This window comes from Schistocerca cancellata, chromosome 3 (assembly GCF_023864275.1).
Source record: "Schistocerca cancellata isolate TAMUIC-IGC-003103 chromosome 3, iqSchCanc2.1, whole genome shotgun sequence".
NCBI lineage: Eukaryota > Metazoa > Arthropoda > Insecta > Orthoptera > Acrididae > Schistocerca > Schistocerca cancellata.
In genome coordinates, this window is record NC_064628.1 from 385,776,079 (window position 1) to 385,798,058 (window position 21,980).

The 21,980-nt window shown below is 41.3% G+C and overlaps 1 protein-coding gene across 1 annotated transcript in view; it reads right to left on the minus strand.

The window, feature by feature from the left end:
• The window catches only part of LOC126176723 (proton-coupled amino acid transporter-like protein pathetic), a 173,881-nt gene that overhangs the window by 39,109 nt on the left and 112,792 nt on the right, over positions 1-21,980 (minus strand). Inside the window, exon 6 of the mRNA XM_049923892.1 lies at positions 13,565-13,649. Within this exon, the coding sequence (XP_049779849.1) occupies positions 13,565-13,649 (85 nt within the window). The remainder of the gene's footprint in view (positions 1-13,564; positions 13,650-21,980) is intronic.

Below are 21,980 nucleotides of genomic sequence, written 5' to 3' on the forward strand. Positions count from 1 at the left end.
TTCCGATTGCAACCTTAGCTTCATTGAAGGCACGTATTGCGCAACACATTCTGAACGTGACCCCGGAAACACTTCGATCAGTTGTGGAACATGCTGTTTCTCGATTTCAGCTTGTTGCAGAAAACTGTGGCCAGCATATTGAACACGTTTTGCGCTATTCACGCTGAAATTAACAATCCGTTTTCATTTTGAGTGATGTTTTTTATGCGGTTTTTCGCCTCAGGACAATAAAAAACCAATTTTTCCCATTCACTGTTATATGATGTTGGCATGGTAGATGGGCTTACGTAACTAACAGTATCACACCTGTACACCCATGCACACTGAGTAGTACAGTTTGTTTAAGGTCAAGCGAAGACCTTAGGCATTCTTGTATGATTCATTTGTCATTTGTAGTCGACCACTATTAAATTATGAGGCTTACAGCGCCATCGATTGCTACGTTTTGTAAGTATTTATTTTTCTTCTGCCATACGTTTTCCCCCTTCTCCGATACTATTCCGCTGCAATTTGACGTCATTCTGACCAGTGGTGTTATTTCTACAGCGGTTTGAAAGTTTAATTGTTATCACCCTGTACATGTCGAGCTGTAGGCCTGGATACGTTTGGTGATGTGTGTGTTGTAAGACAGGGAGACACAACAGAAGTCGAGGCAGCTGTGAACGTCAGTAATTTCAACATCACTGTGTAAGTTCACATGCCCAGCCACAAAAAGGCAATAGCTGGTCATACACCGTCTTGTCCCTTGGAACAGGTGATGACACTTCTGTACGGCGAGGAAGAGCCATGGCATCCTGAAACCAATAGAACGGCCACGTACATGCACACATACAGCTCCACCAACAAGACGATATACTGCTGCCATTGTGGGGTGAGACAAATTATACATCAAGTGTTGGTACAGTTGGTCTCTAGCTGGACCTGCTATGAATATGATAACTATCTGTATCCTCCTTTCAAGACACTGTCCATCCCGTTCAACTGCTCTTCCAAGTCCTTTGCTGTCTCTGACAGAATTACAATGGCATCGGGGAACCTCAAAGCTTTTATTTCTTCTCCATGGATTTTAATACCTACTCCGAACTTTTGTTTCCTTTACTGCTTGCTCAATATACAGATTGAATAACATCGGGGAAAGGAGGGTATAAGATGAACATCAACAAAAGCAAAACGAGGATAATGGAATGTAGTCGAATTAAGTCGGGCGATGCTGAGGGAATTTGATTAGGAAATGAGACACTTAAAGTAGTAAAGGAGTTTTGCTATTTGGGGAGCAAAATAACTGATGATGTTCGAAGTAGAGAGGATATAAATAGTAGACTGGCAATGGCAAGGAAAGCTTTTCTAAAGAAGAGAAATGTGTTAACATCGAGTGTTGATATAAGTGTTAGGAAGTCGTTTCTGAAACTATTTGTATGGAGCGTAGCCATGTATGGAAGTGAAACATGGACGATAAATAGTTTGGACAAGAAGAGAATAGAAGCTTTCGAAGTGTGGTGCTACAGAAGAATGCTGAAGAATAGATGGGTAGATCGCGTAACTAATGAGGAGGTATTGAATAGAACTGATGAGAAAAGGAGTTTGTGGCACAACTTGACCAGAAGAAGGGATCGGTTGGTAGGACTTGTTCTGAGGCATCAAGGGATCACCAATTTAGTATAGGAGGGCAGCGTGGGGGGTAAAAATCGTAGACGGAGACCAAGAGATGAATACACTAAGCAGATTCGGAAGGATGTAGGCTGCAGTAGGTACCGGGAGATGAAGAAGCTTGCACAGGATAGAGTAGAATGGAGAACTGCATCAAACCAGTCTCAGGACTTAAGACCACAACAACAACAACAACTGTATCCTCGGGAACACAGTTATAGAGTGATGTAGAGAATGCTTCGACACAGCACAGGATATGCTATAAATATTGATGTCACATGTGTCAGTCTTGTGAACAGGATTCGACACTGCAGCACACAGTGGTCTATATTGGACATCATGCGTAGAGGTGATTAGGTGCGTTCCTTGCCTGCCTCTGCGTCTACATCTATGCTGCGCGCCTTACTGCGGCGGAAGGGCCTTCTCTGTACCATTAGTACTTCCTCCCTTCCTGTCATAGTCACTAATGATGCGAGCGGAAAATCACTGTTCGTACTCCTCCGTGTCAGCTAACTGTCCCTGATTCTCCCGTCCTGCTCACTTAACAACATCCGTGCAGGAGGAACTCAAACATTATCCGACTCGTCTTGCAACGAAATTCCTCGGAATCTTGTGCACAACGAATCTCTCTCTTAGCATCTGTTACTGGAGCCTGATGAACATCCCTCGGCGATCTCGCTATCTCTGAGCTAACCCGTGAGGAAACGCGTCATCTTCTTTGGGTCTTCACGCTGTCTGTTTTCAGTGTTACCTGACAAGAGTCCCAAACTGCAGAGCAATACTTGGCGGAAAATGTGGTTTGTAAGCCACTTCCATAGCGTTTGAATTAAGTTTCCTTACGGTTGTTCCTACGATTCTGCTTCTTCTACAACAGTTAAATGTTCATTGTACTGTAGATCACTGAGGGCGGCTACTGCCAGGTATTTTATGGCAGTCACTGTTTCCAGTAATGTGACGTCAATAATGTACTCGATACCTAGTGCGCGGAAGTCTGCATTTGCTTATGTTGATGATCAGCTGTCTGTTGATGCATCAAGTACTGTCCTGAAGTCTGAGCCATCCTTCAATCAAGCCACAGATCCAGCTTGGGTATTACATCAGTGTCAATTGTGCTATCACATTTGTCTAACTCGTATTTCTACCTGCCATTTCCTCGTTAATACCGATAAATCAAAATATTTATTTATACCTCAGCATTTATTTCTTAAAGAACTTACGAAAGACTCTCACAGAAAGTACTGGCATCGGACATATTTATGCGCTGTTGCCAACTTACATGTGGATGGCTTTCGCAGAAATTGAAAGTATTGTAAGTCTAGACAACCTAACAAAACATCACTTCAGTCTGAAGTGATACTTCGCGTCTCTTTAAAATCTGTTTAAAGACGCACTTCTTCCCTCTGTTTAAGGGCTGTGAGATCACAATAACGTGTAAATGCACTATTGGCCATTAAAATTGCTACACCACGAAGATAACGTGCTACAGACGCGTAATTTAATCGACAGGGAGAAGATGGTGTGATATGCAAATGATTAGCATTTCTGAGCATTTACACAGGGTTGGCGCCGGTGGCGACACCTATAACGTGCTGACATGAGGAAAGTTTCCAACCGATTTCTCATACAAAAACAGCAGTTGACCGGCGTTGCCTGGTGAAACGTTGTTGCGATGCCTCGTGTAAGGAGGAGAAATGCGTACCATCACGTTTCTGACTTTGATAAAGGTCGAATTGTAGCCTATCGCGATTGTGGTTTATCGTATCGCGACATTGCTGCTCGCGTTGGTCGAGATCTAATGAATGTTAGTAGAATATGGAATCGGTGGGTTCAGGAGGGTAATACGGAATGCCGTGCTGGATCCCAAGGGCCTCGTATCACTAGCAGTCGAAATGACAGACATCTTATCTGCATCGCTATTACGGATCGTACAGCCACTTCTCGATCCCTGAGTCAACAGATGGGGACGTTTGCAAGACAACAACCATCTGCACGAACAGTTCGACGACCTTTGCAGCAGCGTGGACTATCAGCTCGGAGACCATGGCTGCGGTTACCCTTGACGCTGCATCACACACAGGAGTGCCTGCGATGGTGTACTCAACGAAGAACCTGGGTGCACGAATGGCAAAACGTCATTTTTCGGATGAATCCAGGTTCTGTTTACAGCATCATGATGGTCGCATCCGTGATTGGCGACATCGCGGTGAACACACGTTGGATGCATGTATTTGTCATCGCCATACTGGCGTATCACCCTGCGTGATGGCATGGGGTGCCATTGGTTACACGTCTCTGTCACCTCTTGGTTCGCACTGACGGCACTTTGAACAATGGACGTTACATTTCAGATGTGTTACGACCCGTGGCTCTACCCTTCATTCGATCCCTGTGAAACCCTACATTTCAGCAGGATAATGCACGACCGCATGTTGCAGATCCTGCAAGGGCCTTCCTGGATACAGAAAATGTTCGACTGGTGCCCTGGCCAGCACATTTTCCAGATCTCTCATCAACGGAAAACGTCTGGTAAATGCTGGCCGAGCAACTGGCTCGTCACAATACACCAGTCACTACTCTTGATGATCTGTGGTATCGTGTTGAAGCTGCATGGGCAGCTGTACTTGTACACGCCATCCAAGCTCTGTTTGACTCAATGCCCAGGCGTATCAATGCTGTTATTACGGCCAGAGGTGGTTGTTCTGGGTACTGATTTCTCAGGGTCTATGCACCCAAATTGCGTGAAAATGTAATCACATGTCAGTTTTAGTATAATATATTTGTCCAATGAATACCCGTTTATCATCTGCATTTCTTCGTGGTGTAGCAATTTTAATGGCCAACAGTGTATCGTAAGTCTAGAAAACCTACCAAAACATCAGTTCACTCTGAAGTGATACTTGGCTTCTCTTTAAGATCTAGTTTAAAGACGTACTTTTGCCGGCCGCGGTGGTCTAGCGGTTCTGGCGCTGCAGTCCGGAACCGCGGGACTGCTACCGTCGCAGGTTCGAATCCTGCCTCGGGCATGGGTGTGTGTGATGTCCTTAGGTTAGTTAGGTTTAAGTAGTTCTAAGTTCTAGGGGCTTATGACCTAAGATGTTGAGTCCCATAGTGCTCAGAGCCATTTGAACCATTTTGAAAGACGTACTTTTTCCTCCTGTTTAAGGGCTGTGATATCACAATAACGTGTAAATATGATAGAATGAAGCTGCCTGAAATGTAACTCTATTTTTATTCCTATCAACTTCAGAAAAAGATTTTTGTTAACACATTCACTTTATTTAAATATATGCTAACGTGGTAGTAACCATACTTGAGTCCAATATTATTGCCACTACCTTCATCTCAGCGAAATGAAATAAATGAAAATTCACGAAATTAAAAAAAAAATAATATTGATGTGTAATGTTCCTTATCTTCAAGAAATTTTCGTGCTGATTCCAAAACTGGTCTTGGACTTTGCGAGTCTGTAACACACTGACGGGAAAAAACTCGCACTATGAATTAGGAGTTGAGCAAAATAAACGAAATATTTCTAGGCGTGTTTCTACATCTGAAATGTGACGTCTTTTGGAATTTCTGGTCAGTCACGTAAAAGTCGCGATAGTAGCGCTACTACGAGGATGCAAATCAGGTTTGCTTTAAATACACGCTGTGGCGATCGTGAGCGTTACTTACCTTTAAGACTGGACTTGGTGAGTTGATGTAAGTCAAGAACGCCTTTAAGACGTCAAAGACGCCATTATCAAAAAATCAATGATCTTTAACGAGCTCGTGCAATTGGCCCACGGGAAGCAAGATGTTCCTTCTGCGATACTGCCCAAAGAGGTGGCAGGAATGAAGCGATTGTACATTTACTTTACTTTACTTTACTTTACTATATCTTCGTCATTTACCAGCCATGGCTGGACAGACTGCGTCACAAATACAATGTTTATCAACTAACATTTATACAACACCATATACAAAATTTATATTACAAATAAAAGAAAATATTTATGCAGTGCACAAAAACACATAGAACATAACAGGAATGAAATATAACTAAACAGGAAAGTAAAACTTCATAGCAGTAAATGAAAATACCATAAAGCAAAATGTCACACACACAAAGTTTCATTTTGGCAAAATATGTACTTTAGGTAAAACACAAAATTAAATGTGTAGTTAACATAAGAAGAAGATTACATTTAGGCAAAATTATATATAAAAAATAACAATATTTATTATTTTGTCCATTCAGTAGAACCGCTGTTGAAAAACTCTTCCAATGAATATAGTGGATATTGTTTCAAGTCCTGAGCAATTTTTTTCCGAAATAATTCAGGTGGCAGGGATTTCACTTCTGGAGGCAGTTGATTGTACATTTTTAGGGCGACTGTTGGAAAGCTGTCTTGTGTACTTGATAGGCGACACCTTGGCACTTCAATGTTCCTCTTACAGCGAGTGTCATGATTATGTATTTCTTGTCTTATGCTAAAATTCCCTTGATTTTCTTTTATATACATGAGGCAGAAATACACATACTGGCTAAAGACAGTCATTATGCCTAGCCTGGTGAAAATAGGCTTACAGTGGTCCAGTCTTTTGCTAGAGGATATGATCCTGATGGCTTTTTTTTGTAATAGCAACACATCTTTGCTGCCTGAGGAGTGTCCCCACAACAACAGTCCATAGCTAATGTAGCTGTGGAAGAGTGCATGGTAGACTATTGTGAGAAACTGGTCAGTTATTACCCTCTTCAGCTTCCTCAGGAGGTATATCACACGAGACAGTTTGGTGCATACATATGCAGTGTGATCATTCATGGAGAATTTGCTGTCAATCTTGAAGCCCAGTAGTCTGACAGTCTCCATGTTTTCTTGGTCTTCAATGTTGGTTAGACTGCATATCAAATGTTGGGTTTTTTCTTCATTGATCTTCATTTTGTTTATTACGAACCATTCTTTTATTTCTTCAAACATCAAATTTGATGCACCAAGAGCTTCTGCGGCTGTATGTCCTTTGGCAATAAGGGTAGTGTCATCTGCAAACTGCAACATTTGACTATTACAGCTCATATCATTGACATATATGAGGAATAGGAGAGGTCCTAAGACTGACACTTGGGGCACTCCATGTTCCAGTTTTTGTTCAAGAGAAGTTGCTCCATGCACTGATACTACCTGCTTTCGGTTTTCCAAATAAGATTGGAGTGTTGATAGAACAACACCTCCTACACCATAGCATCTTAACTTGGCTGTTAGTGTTGTGTGTGAGATGCAGTCAAAGGCTTTGCTGAGGTCACAGAGTGTCAGTGCCACACTCTCTCTCTCTTCAAAACTCTGTCGAATTGTTTTTAATAAGTCCAGTGTGGCTGTCACTGTTGATCTCCCTTTGCGGAATCCGTGCTGTGTGTTTTGGAATAAGTTGTTTTCCTCAAAGTAATTCAGTACCTGGTGGTGCATCACAGACTCAGTAACTTTGGCTAGTACTGGTACCAGTGATTGCTGACAGCGGTGATCACGGGAATGTATGGTCGAAAGAAGACCGGGCTCCGGAAGGTCACGTGGCACTACCGAGAGGGACAACTATTGTGTTCAGAGTATGTCTCTGTCACATCGTACTGCATCTGCAGCAGCAATTTCAGCAGCAGATGGCACCACAGTGTCACAATGAACTGCCACAAATCGGTCACTTCCTGGAAAGCACCGAGTCAGATCCCTCCTCGCGTGCATTCCAACGACCCAAAACCACCGCCATCTGTGACTTCCGTGATGTCAAGCGAGAAATCATTGAAGGACTAGGTGGAAGTTTTCTGATGAAATCCGGTTCTTCCTCGGTGACACTGGTGGATGTGTGTTGGTTAAGAAAAGGCCAGTTAGGGCCTGCGAACAGCCTGTCCGCTTGCTACATACAATGGACCTGCACCTTGAGCTATCGTCCGGTTTGCGAATTCGCGTGTGAGAAGAAATACTCTCTTGCTTATTCCACGCACCCTTGTGCTGCCATTCGTGAACAGCACTCCAGGGGATGCTTTCCAACATGATAACACTCGCCCACATACTACTGTTGTAACCCAAAACGGTATACATCTACTTCTACCTTTATACTCCGTAAGCCATCCAACGGTGTGTGGCGGAGGGCACTTTACGTGCCACTGTCATTACCTCCCTTTCCTGTTCCAGTCGCGTATGGTTCGCGGGAAGAACGACTGCCGGAAAGCCTCCGTGCGCGTTCGAATCTCTCTAATTTTACATTCGTGATCTCTGGAGATATAAGGAAGGGGAAGCAAAATATTCAATACCTCATCCAGAAACGCACCCTCTCGAAACCTGGACAGCTAGCTACACCGCGATGCAGAGCGCCTCTCTTGCAGAGTTTGCCACTTGAGTTTGCTAAACATCTCCGTAACGCTGTCACGCTTACCAAATAATCCTGTGACGAAACGAGCCGCTCTTCTTTAGATTTTCTCTATCTCCTCAGTCTACCCGACCTGGTACGGATCCCACACTGTTGAGCAATACTCAAGTATAGGTCGAACGAGTGTTTTGTAAGCCACCTCCTTTGTAGATGGACTACATTTTCTAAGGACTCTCCCAATGCATCTCAACCTGGCACCCGCCTTACCAACAATTAATTTTATGTGATCATTCCACTTCAAATCGTTCCGTATGCATACTCCCAGATATTTTACAGAAGTAACTGCTACCAGTGTTTGTTCCGCTATCATATAATCATACAATAAAGGATCCTTCTTTCTATGTATTCGCAATACATTACATTTGTCTATGTTAAGTGTTAGTGGCCACTCCCTGCACCAAGTGCCTATCCGCTGCAGATCTTCCTGAACTTCGCTGCAATTTTCTAATGCTGCAACTTCTCTGTATACTACAGCATCATCCGCGAAAAGCCGCTTGGAACTTCCGACACTATCTACTAGGTCATTTATATATATTGAGAAAAGCAATGGTCCCATAACACTCCCCTGTGGCACGCCAGAGGTTATTTAATGTCTGTAGACGTCTCTACATTGAGAACAACATGCTTTGTTCTGTTTGCTAAAAACTCTTCAATCCAGCCACACAGCTGCTCTGATATTCCGTAGCCTCTTACTTTGTTTATCAGGCGACAGTGCGGAACTGTATCGAACGCCTTCCGGAAGTCAAGGAAAATGGCATCTACCTGGTTGGGTCTCACACGATCACTGTTTCCGGAATCCATGTTGATTCCTACAGAGTAGATTCTGGGTTTTCAGAAATGACATGATACGCGAGCAAAAAGCATGTTCTAAAATTCTATAACAGATCGATGTCAGAAATATAGGCCTATAGTTTTGCGCATCTGCTCGACGACCCTTCTTGAAAACTGCAATTATCCGTGTTCTTTTCCAATCATTTGGAACCTTCCGTTCCTCTAGAGACTTGCGGTACCCGGCTGTTAGATGAAGACCAAGTTATTTTGCGTACTCTGTGTAGAATCGAATTGATATCCCGTCAGGTCAATGGACATTCCTCTGTTGAGTGATTTCAGTTGCTTTTCTATTCCTTGGACACTTATTTCGATGTCAGCCATTTTTTCGTTCGTGCGAGGATTTAGAGAAGGAACTGCAGCGCGGTCTTCCTCTGTGAAACAGCTTTGGGAAAAGGTGTTTAGTATTTGAGCTTTACGCGTGTCATCTCAAACACAGAGCGTCGGTATGTTGCCTTGGCATATTCGATCACCGGATCTGTTTTCAATCGAGCATATTGGGACATCATTGGACGACAACTCCAGCATCATCCACAAACAACATTAACCGTCCCTGTATTGATCGACCAAGTGCAACAGGCATGGAACTCCATCCCACAAACTGACGTCGGGCACCTGTACAACGCAGTTCAAGCACGTTTGCTTGCTTGCGTTCAACTTCTGGCGGTTACACCGGTGGTTAGTGTACCAGCATTTCACATTCGCAATAGTTTATCTCCGCTGATATTAACCTGTGATCTTACAATGTTAATCACTTAAATATGTTACCTAGACAAATGTATTTCCGAAATTTCATAAATTTACATTCATTATTTTTCGGTATTACGATTTTTTCCCGTCTGTGTACTTCCGAAGATACGGAATATTTAATATTAATTCAGCTGATGCGTTTCAGTTACTGTTGTGCGTGTAAAACATTATCTTTGGCGTCTAGCATCTGTTGAATAAATTATGTTACTTTTGAAAATACTCTTTTGATTGAATTTCAATATTTCTCAAAGGCTCTCTTTGTTGATACTTGAGACAATTTTGTAATTAGCCAAATGAATTGGACCCCCATGAAACCTGTTATCCTATTATGATCTTTAATTGTTATAGATTTTCAATACATGGTAGAAAAATGTGGAATGGTGAATTCAACTGATTTCAACATTTGAAATATTTCTTACAGGAATCCCAAAATACAATTTCAGAGGGATTCTATAGTTACAATGGAATCAGCAAGCAATCAGCAATACAGTTATGTCCTTAAGCATAAGAAAAAAATTGAATTCACTTTATATAAATTTAGCTTAGTTTCAAAGAGTTCGTTGCTATGTGTCCCGATCGACTTTGCTTCGACAGTTGAATACGAATTTGTATCAAACTCTGCATGGCGCCCTGCTTTCCGGCACAGTCATCTGGCTTTGCAGCTTTGCTATGCATGCAATAGGTTTGTGACTCAGTACTGGACAGCTTTATGATAAAGATACAACGTTAATAAGAAATATCTAGGAAGTTCGTGCATAGACTGAATGCTCATTGAGAACCTGAAGTAAACCATTATGAAGCACAAAGCATTCACCATAGAAACGGAAGTAATTTTGGACGGACCTGATACAAATGGAATAGCAGTTTGACGATCACTTCTGAATAATGACAGCTTCAATTTCATACTTTTAGCAAATGAAGTTATCACATGTGAGAAGCAGTTACCTAATAATTATCATAGTATACTGCAATCATAAGTGTAAAACGAACTCGCCAACTAGCCGTAAACAGTGAGAAATTAAAAGCGATGCACACCATGAAATTTCAAAATATAATCAAGTTCGACACAAAAATTTATGATTGACATTATCTTCAATGTCATACAAATATGTCCGGAAGTAACACTGTGTGAGCATTTGAACCTAAATGATCACAGGGTACTGGTTTTAATACAAGCAAATCGCAGGATTCTACCATTTATGAATATATTGCGAAACTGGAATTTGTCTAGGAAAGAGATTGCCTAGACATAAAACTTCATTGAATGTTTCATATTAAAATATCGCAATGGTGAATGTAGTCGTAATTACGTGGCACTGATAGGCGAAATCGGATATTAAGAAAGAAACGTCAATCCCCCTAGGCATGTCTGTTTCAGAGTGACGTGCACATCATTCCAGAGACTAACTGCATTAGTTGGTCTTAGTCTCTGGCATGATGTACCCGTAACTTATGCAAATATTTTATCCTGTGATGCATATTACAATTTTATGTTGACAAGAGCCTCTGCTTGCGGGAATTGACTATTAAGCATTTATTCTCGTATGTAATCTGGCTACTGTCATGGCTTGCGACAATTTTTGTTTTTCAGTTTTATATATGACACGAGCCGCTCGCCTTCATTTAATCTAATGTACCATCATGTGATGTAACAAGGCCCACTACTTGTGAAGGAGATATTTTTACAAATATATAAACCTACGTCAAGAGCTAATAAACCTTTATTTGCAACTGGTTGGCTGATTTTCAACCTATTCAAATTTACACAGTTGCTGTTTCGCGGCCATGTTTGAGATTTAGAAATACTTAAAATATTTCAAGAATTGTTTCTTAGAGTGGATGTTCTTCACCTCACGTAGGGACCTTGACGACTTAATTCTCGAGAACACGTTAACAGTTATTACGTTTTACTACTTTTCACATTAGATCCTTCTATACGCAACTGAATAACAAAAAAATAATAAAAAATATAAAAATAAAACTTTTAAGCGTACATGTGGACACACACACACACACACACACACACACACACACACACACACACAAAGACCAAAAATATACCAAATCCGACAGTTGTCAATAACATTCAATAGTCTCCAACAATATTAGAAACAGAAAATTAAGAAAATGTGTGTTCATATTTTCTATGTTATGCTGATCAAAACGCTGAAGAGTGAAAGCAGAGGAACTGGTTGAAAACAATCAATATTTAGTTGCATACGAAGGAACCTAACGCGCAAATTCTCAGCGTAATATTATACGAATCAAAGGACGACAGAACAGGGAAAGTTAAACAGGTTAACTATTGTACACTGAAGAGCCAAAGAAACTGGTAAACTTGACTAATATTGTGTAGCTCCCCCACGAGAACGCTGAAGTGCCGCAACACGACGTGGCATGGACTCCACTAATGTCTGAGGTAGAGCTGGAGGGAACTGCAGGGTTGTCCATAAATCCGTAAGCGTATTAGGGCTGGATATCTCTTCTGAACAGCATCTCGCAAGGCAACCCAGATATGCTCAATTAACTTCATGTCTGGGGAGTGTTTAAACTCAGAAGAGTGTTCCTGCAGCCATTCTGGACGTGTGGAGTGTCGCATTGTCCTACTGGAATAGCCCAAGTCCTTCGGAATGCACGATGAATATGAATGGATGCAGGTGATCGGACAGGATGCTTAATACGTGTCACCTGTCAGAGTCATATCTACACGTATCAGGGGTCCCATATCACACCAACTGCTCACGCCCCATATCATTACAGAGCCTCCACCAGCTTGAACAGTTCCCTGCCGACTTGCAGGGTCCATGGAGTCTCCATACCCATACATGTCCATCCACTCGATACGACTTCAAATGAGACTCGTCAGACAAGGCAACATGTTTACGCTCATCAACAGTCCAGTGTCGGTGTTGACGGGACGAGGCGAGGTGTAAAGCTCTGTTTCGTACAGTCATGAAGGGTACACGTGTGGGTCCTCCTCTCCGAAAGCCCATATCGATGATGTTATGTTGAATGATTTCCACGCTGAAACTTGTTGATTTGAAATCTGAAGCAGTTTGCGGAAGGATTGTATTTCTGAATGATTCTCTTCAGTCGTCGTTGGTCCCGTTCTTGCATGATCTTTTCTCGGCCGCATCGATGTCGGAAATTTGATGTTTGATCGGTTTCCTGATACTCACGGTACACTCGTTAAATAGTTAGTTGTACGGGAAAACTCCCACTTCGTCGCTACCTAGGAGATGCTGTGTCCCATCGCTCGTACTCCGACTATAACATCACGTTGAAACTTACTTAAATCTTCATAACCTGCCATTGTAGCAGCAGTAACCGATCTAACAAATGCGCCAGATACTTGTTGTCTTACACATGCGTTTCCGACAGTAACGCCGTATTCTGCTGGTTTATATATCTCTGTATTTGAATACGCATGGCTGTACCAGTTTCTTTGGCTCTTCAATGTATCTTTATTTGTGCACTAGATGAGATAAGAAGGAATTTTACAAATTTTGGCATTAGACTAATTAGGTTAGAAATCGTGATAGGAAATAGTGTATTGTTTTGAAAGGTAGACTGCCGACTAGTTGTATATTTTTTATATTGTAGATCTGAAGATGGTCATTATTGACTGAAACCGATGATCGTCGAAGGGCTTTGTGTTGTGATCAAAGACTGGAATAAAAAATATTTGAAAAAATATTAAAAAAACTTAATACCGGGTCAGTGACAGTGTGTTTTGCACATTTACGAATGCGCCGAGACCAACACTGTCAGGCAGTAATGAAAGTCGAGATTCGAATATTTTTCATGATACTGTCCAGCTTACCCCTACACAAAAACAGATATTGTTATAACGGGAATGTACAGGACACATAAAGATGCGATAGGTGATAGTGCAACATCATCTGAAATGTTTTGATGACACATCACCCAGTCTGCTGACCTGCTTGATGCTCGACGCGACGAAGATGAGGTAGACGCAGCAGGTGCTGTAGTAGGTGGTCAGCAGCGCTATGTTGACAAACGTCCTGCAACATCACATCGGTTTCTCAAGAAACAGCATGGGTAAGAACGGCATCCAGAAATTCATGTGGACCTAGAGAAATTTCTCCGGTGGACCACGTAAATAAGGATCTTTATTTACGTTTATCCAATAGAGCAAATTCTAGGGAGAGCGCCAAAGACTTCTAATATGAAAATTCGCATTAAAGTCCTGCAGCAGGTGGCGTGCGCCCATTTCCTTCGCTTCTGGGTGCGGGCTTTCAAACAATATGGAATGATATAGTGTGATGGTGTGACCCTCAATTACGTTCCCTCCGACTCAGAGTTGCAATATTAAAAGTTTTGGTTGGTTTCGTTGTCTAGGGGCTGGGATACGTAGTTGCCGCATTACAGGCCAAACACTGCTGAGTCTACAGTATACGATAAGAATACGCACATGAATCGAACGGTCTAAGGTTTCTGTCACTCGGCAATTGCGAATCATGAATGTAGCAAATAAATGTATAAATAATAGATTGCAATTAAATATAATCTGCAGGTAGAGTCTTAACGACTTTAAATGATGAGTACGATAGTAGAAGTACTTTTGAGAATGCGGTATCTTTCTGCAAAACACTTATTGGTGTCGATGGTCCAGCAATTAAATAAAATATAAGTTAAATAACAGGGAAACAATAGATTCCTACTGCACGTAATTAGTGATGAACAGCAACATAGCTTGCGAGATATTCACTTCTAAACGCACACTACGTCTTCACTGTAGAAGCCACGGAAATCTCACAAGTGCGCAAGTCTGCACTCCAAAGTATTTCTATCTGCCGCGACCACGCGCAAACCGCTCCACACCAACACCGACTCAAAGGAAGGCCTCGGCGCTTGTTCGTGACGTCACGTCAGCTAGGCACGACGAACGCCCGGTCTGTTGCAGGCATACTCAATAATGGTGGTGTCTCTCTCTCTGACACATGAAAATGTGAAACTAGTGGCGGTAGTTGACCAACACACATTGTTCTGAGAGATTTCTGCAATCAATTAACTGTGCAGTTCATTACACTTCTTAACAAATAGTGTACTCCTGAACTTAAATTTCCACCTGTTTCAAGGATTGACATACAAAAACAACTTCATGGTCCAGCAGCAACAAAAGTCGTGCTTCTTTACCTAATTTGCAAATCTGTGGAAGTTACGTTTGTACTGGGTTGCTTCTACAAGAAACTGTGAACATATTGGTGCTCTTCTTTAGGTATCTTGGTTGACTATGGAGTGAGGAGCACTGAAAGTTAATGAAATATCTTGCGATTGTACACGTTGGGGAAGGGGGTGGGGGACAGAAGAAGAGGCAAAAGAGAGATACTTGTTTTATCAAATAATTTTTTTTTATCTTATAAAGTTTCTTCTTTCAGTTGCAAGAGGGGAATATTTATCTTTTCTAATGTGCATGTTTAAAAAAGTTTAAGCTCAGCAGTATTTTCGATGTATGAAGCTATTTTGTTTCCTGTTTAGAATTCCTTTCGTTGAAAACGGCTGTAATCTAATGACTGGCACCAGTTGGACATTTACACATGTAAATTAGTTCACATTTCCAGTGACGATGTCAAACGAAAATAAATAAATAAATAAAAGAAATGAGTTAATTGTGAGGGGGTTGGGGTAAGTTTCGATAGCAAAATGTATCAAGTAAATATAGTTACTTGAATGTAAAATTTCCGAAGCTTGCAATGGGGCAAAGCATCTTCTCATATTGATCTACATTTGTTTCGACAGGATTCAGTAATACAGAACTATGATCTTCATTTGTAGCTTTACGATAGTAAGAAAATCTTTCATCTAAATAAAACTGCAGAATCGAAAACAATACCAAACATTTTGTCCAAAAATAAGAGATTTATAGTGATAAGCGCGGCCAGGCGTTTCTGCGTGCGAACAGACCTGGCGTTCACCGTGCCTAGCTGACGTGACGTCACCAACAAGCGCCGAGGCCTTCGTTTGAAGCGGTGGTGTCCGCACTCGCGACCGTACGACCTTGGCGCCGTCGCGTCCAGCACTCCCCCCCCCCCCCCCCTCCCTTCCCGTGTCCTGTGCCGCACTGTTCCGAACTGGCACGTGTCCTCCCCGGAAACGATGCTCCTCCCCACTTCCATACAGTCTCTGCACGTGTCCTTTTTGCAAGGATCGCTGTGCTTGGCTACAGCGCTCCCGCCCTGTCTTCAACCCAACATACACTTACAAACATAATGAAACATATACGAAATACTGGAGTTACATTTAAATAACTTGAAATTAAATAAATATTTCTACGGCTAGACCATAAACACGCTCTAACACACATTATTAAATACATAAACAATTAAATAAACATATATCAAAAGAAAAGAAGCATAAGGTAAGCTCGGAGCCTAATGTCTCTGTACTTTCTAACACACAGTAAATATTGAACCAATTTCTTCATCAATAGTATATATCGGATATAAAGACATAACCGAATAAATATATTCACAAGCATGCTGCTTCCGTTTTTTCGTGTAACTGTGAAGTACTTATGGACTGACGCGATCGATAGTAATTGCCCACTTTGCCCTCCAATAGCTCATGTACTATTCAAGTTACATGCCTGTAATTTATACCAATTTAGGTTTACATTAATAGCTTTCTAAAGACATGGCGATCGACAAAATCAGATGAAGCGTTTATATTTTGGAAACTCTTTGCTGCGTGATACTTGTATAATTTACAGTCAGATACTAAACTTTCCATTAGATACTAAACATCCCATTAGAACTACTGACAGCCTCGGGAGAGCCAGTCTTGACAAAACTCTACCATCTGGTGAGCAAGATATATGAGACAGGCGAAATACCATCAAACTTCAAGAAGAATATAATAATTCCAATCCCAAAGAAAGCAGGTGTTGACAGGTGTGAAAGTTACCGAACTATCAGTTTAATAAGTCACGGCTGCAAAATACTAACGCGAATTCTTTACAGACGAATGGAAAAACTAGTAGAAGCCGACCTCGGGGGAGATCAGTTTGGATTCCGTAGAAATATCGGAACACGTGAGGCAATACTGACCCTACGAATTATCTTAGAAGCTAGATTAAGGAAAGGCAAACGTACGTTTCTAGCATTTGTAGACTTAGAGAAAGCTTTTGACAATGTTGACTGCAATACTCTCTTTCAAATTGTGAAGGTGGCAGGGGTAAAATACGGGGAGCGAGAGGCTATTTACAATTTGTACAGAAACCAGATGGCAGTTATAAGAGTCGAGGGGCACGAAAGGGAAGCAGTGGTTGGGAAGGGGAGTGAGACAGGGTTGTAGCCTATCCTCGATGTTATTCAATCTGTATACTGAGCAAGCAGTGAAGGAAACAAAAGAAAAATTGGAAGTAGGTAGTAAAATACATGGAGAAGAAATAAAAACTTTGAGATTCGCCGATGACATTGTAATTCTGACAGAGACACCAAAGGACTTGCAAGAGCAGCTGAACGGAATGGATAGTGTCTTGAAAGGAGGATTTAAGATGAACATCAACAAAAGCAGAGCGAGGATAATGGAATTAGTCGAATTAAGTCGGGTGATGCTGAGGGAATTAGAATAGGAAATGAGACACTTAAAGTAGTAAATGAGTTTTGCTATTTGGGGAGCAAAATAACTGATGATGTTCGAAGTAGAGAGGATATTAAATGTAAACTGGCAATGGCAAGGAAAACGTTTGTGAAGAAGAGAAATTTTCTAACTTCGAGTACAGATTTAAGTGTCAGGAAGACGTTTCTGAAAGTACTTGTATGGAGTGTAGCCATGTATGGAAGTGAAACATAGACGAAAAATAGTTTGGACAAGAAGAGATAGAAGCTTTGGACATGTGGTGCTACAGAAGAACGCTGAAGATTAGATGGGCAGATCACATAACTAATGAGGAAGTACAGAATTTGATTGTGGAGAAGTTTGTGGCACAACTTGACTAGTAGAAGGGATCGGTATCAAGGGATCACCAATTTAGTATTGGAGGACAGCGTGCAGGGTAAAAATCGTAGAGGGAGACCAAGAGATGAGAACACTAAGCAGATTCAGAAGGATGTAGAGTGCAGTAGGTACTGGGAGATGAAGAAGCTTGCACAGCCGCCCAGTGCGGCCGAGCGTTTCTAGGCGCTACAGTCTGGAACCGCGCGACCGCTGCGGTTGCAGGTTCGAATCCTGCCTCGGGCAAGGATGTGTGTGATGTCCTTAGGTTAGTTGGGTTTAAGTAGTTCTAAGTTCTAGGGGACTGATGACCTCAGAAGTTAAGTCCCATAGTGCTCAGAGCCATTTGAACCATTTTTTTGAAGCTTGCACAGGATAGAGTAGCATAGAGAGTTGCATCAAACCAATCTCAGGACTGAAGACCACAACAACAACAACAACAAAACTTTAAACTAATAAAGATAGTGAATATCTGATTACACCATCAGAATCGTCGTGAAAGTAATGGTAATGTACATGTTTCTTTTTGAGGTATCGTGATTCATCTGGATACTATAATTTCTATATGAACTGTAAAATGTCTGCCATGAAGGTTTCAGAAAGTCCGCCATCTTTGGCACTCCCGGCGTGTCTCCTTCATCAACACAGCGTCACTATGGAATTCCCAGCCACGCGGCTGGACCGGCCGTTATACGGCATCACGCGGTTGCTAAGCTAACGTTTGGGACCACGTGGTTGCTGCCCGGCCGCGGCTTTGACGAGCGTGCTGTGCGGCTGCCCGAACTCCGAACATGTAACATTTCCAGAGCGCCACAACTCGCCCGTTACCTCACGTGGGGGAGAAACGCCAAGTCCGCATCTGTGTTGTAACAGTGACGTACAGCGCTCAAGACAACGGGATCGCAGTCCGGATGATTACCCTTCAGACTCCATCCAACTACCCAGATGTGTGTCTTCCACGGTTTTCCTAATGCTGGAATGATTCGTTTAAAAAGCAGAATGTCTTCCTCATCATTATCCAATCCAAACTGTTGCCGTGTCTCTAATGATCACGGTGTCTACTTAGTAGTAGATATATTGTTGATCAGTATCAGAGAAAATAAAAATTAGATGAAGCCTGGAATCTACAGACAACAATACCAAGAAGGCCTCCGAGCATAAATCCTTCATGTGGTACTGTTTTCAAATTGTAAGGAAAAATTATTTTAGTGTTTTCTGTTTTTTATCATGAGTCTTCTTGAACCTATGAAGGATTTATAAAAACATGTGGTTTTTATGATAAAAATCTACGAAATAACTCATGAGCAATTAACTCCTTCCATTGCTAAATTGCCTTTTATTTTATGTAAATTTAGGTAAAGATACCCAAATATTTTTCATGAAATTGAACCGGCCAACCTGTGTGATAAAACCTTTTCTCATTCGCCACTCTCTGTCAGCTCACAGTTGTCTAGCAATCAGCAATACGTCTGCCAACTCGTGACAAAATAGTGCACTACAGAGGTAGACGCCGACAACGGTTCATCGCCAACGGACGACTGAAGAATACACTGCGTTAGGACTCCTAATGCTTGCATATAACTGTGGGGGAAAATTGTTGCTTTAGAGAAATATTGTAAATGAAAGGGTTAACGTACTCTGCGGATTGATGGACCGACACTAAGAGTATCGCATACACACACTCCATGTGGCACTGTGGTCAGATTTGTGGTTGACAAGGCATTGAGATTCAGGATGGTGATCAAGGACTGTTCTCTGTCACTTTACCTGTCTTTTGTGTCCAAATGCTGATAATTAAACGCTCTGAGATCATAGAGGTTTGTGAAGAAAATGACTCAGTGGAATCGCGAAATTTATCCGTAACAGCCATAAATGCTGTGTTAGTCCTGCCACGTACTGCGAAATACGAGATGAAAACGATACGCAGGGATATACTTCGCACAATTTTGACCGTACATTTTTATTATATGAATTGAAAAGAACATGTTGTACTTCCAACATTAAATAATGTAACCACTTCAGTGTTTGATATTTTCTCTTAGAGTCCGTCTCTATGCTTTCATTTTGACGGCCAATACAACTTGTATGCATTTACACTGCGATAGCGAAACTTTGCCAGCATCCAGCATGTACTATATAACAGTTGCTTGTTTCAAACAAGACATGACGTAGACCTACTTCGCTCAGGGATGTTACTTGTTTTCTAATTTGCGTGTTTTAAAGTCGGTATATGGATAAATGCTTTAATCAGAATGGCATTAACATCAAAATAGAATTAATAAATAAATGAATGACTGCAACAACTTGCTTCAAGTGATCTGATATCTTATTTCTATTCATATATTGACGTATAACACACTCAATTTATGACTAAATACTTTAATCAAGATTGGCGTTAACATGAATGCCCTGTAATAAAATAATGCAGAGTTATATTATTTGTAATGAGTTTCAGCTATCTGCATGACCATGAACTTTATATATAAATTACAAAAAAAAAAAACAACAATGCTTAAAATGAACTGTTGACTTATTTCTGTTCTTACATTAACATGATCTGTAATATTAGTAAGGGTAGATTTTGTTTATTTTAGCTAAAGGTATCACACTGTAAATGCATACAGATTGTGTAAAAATGTGTGTAGTGATATACCAAATGGACATCAAAATGGAAGTAGACAGATGGACACTAACAGAAGAAACCTGCCCATGCCATCGCAGTAAGTACAAAACTAAAATTTTTCATCCATATCGACAGATAAACAAAACGCGTGGCGATACATTAAAGCATGTTCCATCTTTTTGTTAGAGAGACAGCACCCAGCATTATGCTAGAAATAGTGATGTAACTTCCAGAAAACCATCTGAACATGAACCTGAAAAGGTTCGAAAACAAGTTCATGAAATAATATATAACTATTGAAAAAAGTGACTGGATGCAGTTTTATGTATTTACATTTAGTTAACAGTCACGGGTTCTAAAATAGCGTAATGGATAAGCTTACTCTCAAGACTATAAATAAACATCTACATCTACATCTGTATGGATACTCTGCAAATCACATTTAAGTGCTTGACACAGTTAAATAAACTTGCGCTTGGTAATGAGTATGCCGCAATATGAGGCCCTATTGACTGTAAACACAGATTACGTAAGTGACAGCAGTCAGATTCAAAATTCCCACCCATATGGCGTACCTTGCACCAATAGCGGACCGGCCACCTGTCTGTGATTGGTCGGCGGTTGGAATCTAATGGCAGACGACACGGCTTATGCGAGTTATCACATATCACAAAAAAAGTTAATTCACTTGATAAAACGCTATCCACGTATGTAGAAGTACAAGCGTCCAAACGACAGGTTAAAACACATCCAATAATAACCATAATAAAACGGAAAGGAGGTACTATCGACTGGTGTTAATGGCGGAATCAACAATATCAACAAAGAAACACTCTTTGCAGAAACAACATTAATTTTAAGGAAAGCAAATATTAAGAAAAGTTTGACACAAAATCAGAAGAAATTACATTTGGAACTGTTTAAAATGGTTTTAGTGTTCATAGAAAAGAGCGCCGTGCATTGCATGTTATCTTGGCGTGGTCTGCACGTTGTGACGTAGATGGCGGCTCGATGGTGCTCAACGTATAATTATTGTAGTTCCATTAGTTATGAAACTGCTGTGGGCGCATCCTCTTGCTTAGATTATGATTCGCCAGGCAACAGCACCCTTCGTCGAATTCCTGTTCTCATGGGCTGGTCAAGTGTTACGGATAAATTCAGTTTCGTATTTGCACGCCAATACCGTTTCTTACACAAGCGACTACGTCATTAACGTTCCGTACACAGCTTTAAGACATTATAAAATTCACTTTGACTCGTAGATCGCAAAGTTACAGTTTGTCCGCTTTTAGCAATCACGATCATAAATTAACACTACTGACAATAAGAGTGTGACGCGTCTTAAACAGTTTGAAGCGAAGTCTACATGACGGGGCTAAATGTTTTAACGCGCGCAGCAGTTTATTGTGTTCCAAACAAGATAATAACTTTACAGTACATTAGTTTACAGCTCAGTTGCACGGTGACAATTAACTAACTATATCTACATCTACATCTGCGTCTACGTGATTACTCTGCTATTTACAACAAATTGCCTGGCAGAGGGTTCATAAACCACCTTCAAGCGGCCTCTCTCGAACGGCGAGCAGGAACGAGCACTTAAATTGTTCTGTGCGAGCTCTGACTTCTCTTATTTTATCGTGATGATCATTTCTCCCTATGTAGCTGGGTGCCAACAGAACGTTTTCGCGATCGGCGGTGAAAACTGATGATTGAAATTTAATATGAACATCCCGTCGCAAGGAAAAAGGCCTTTGTTTTAATGATTGCCACT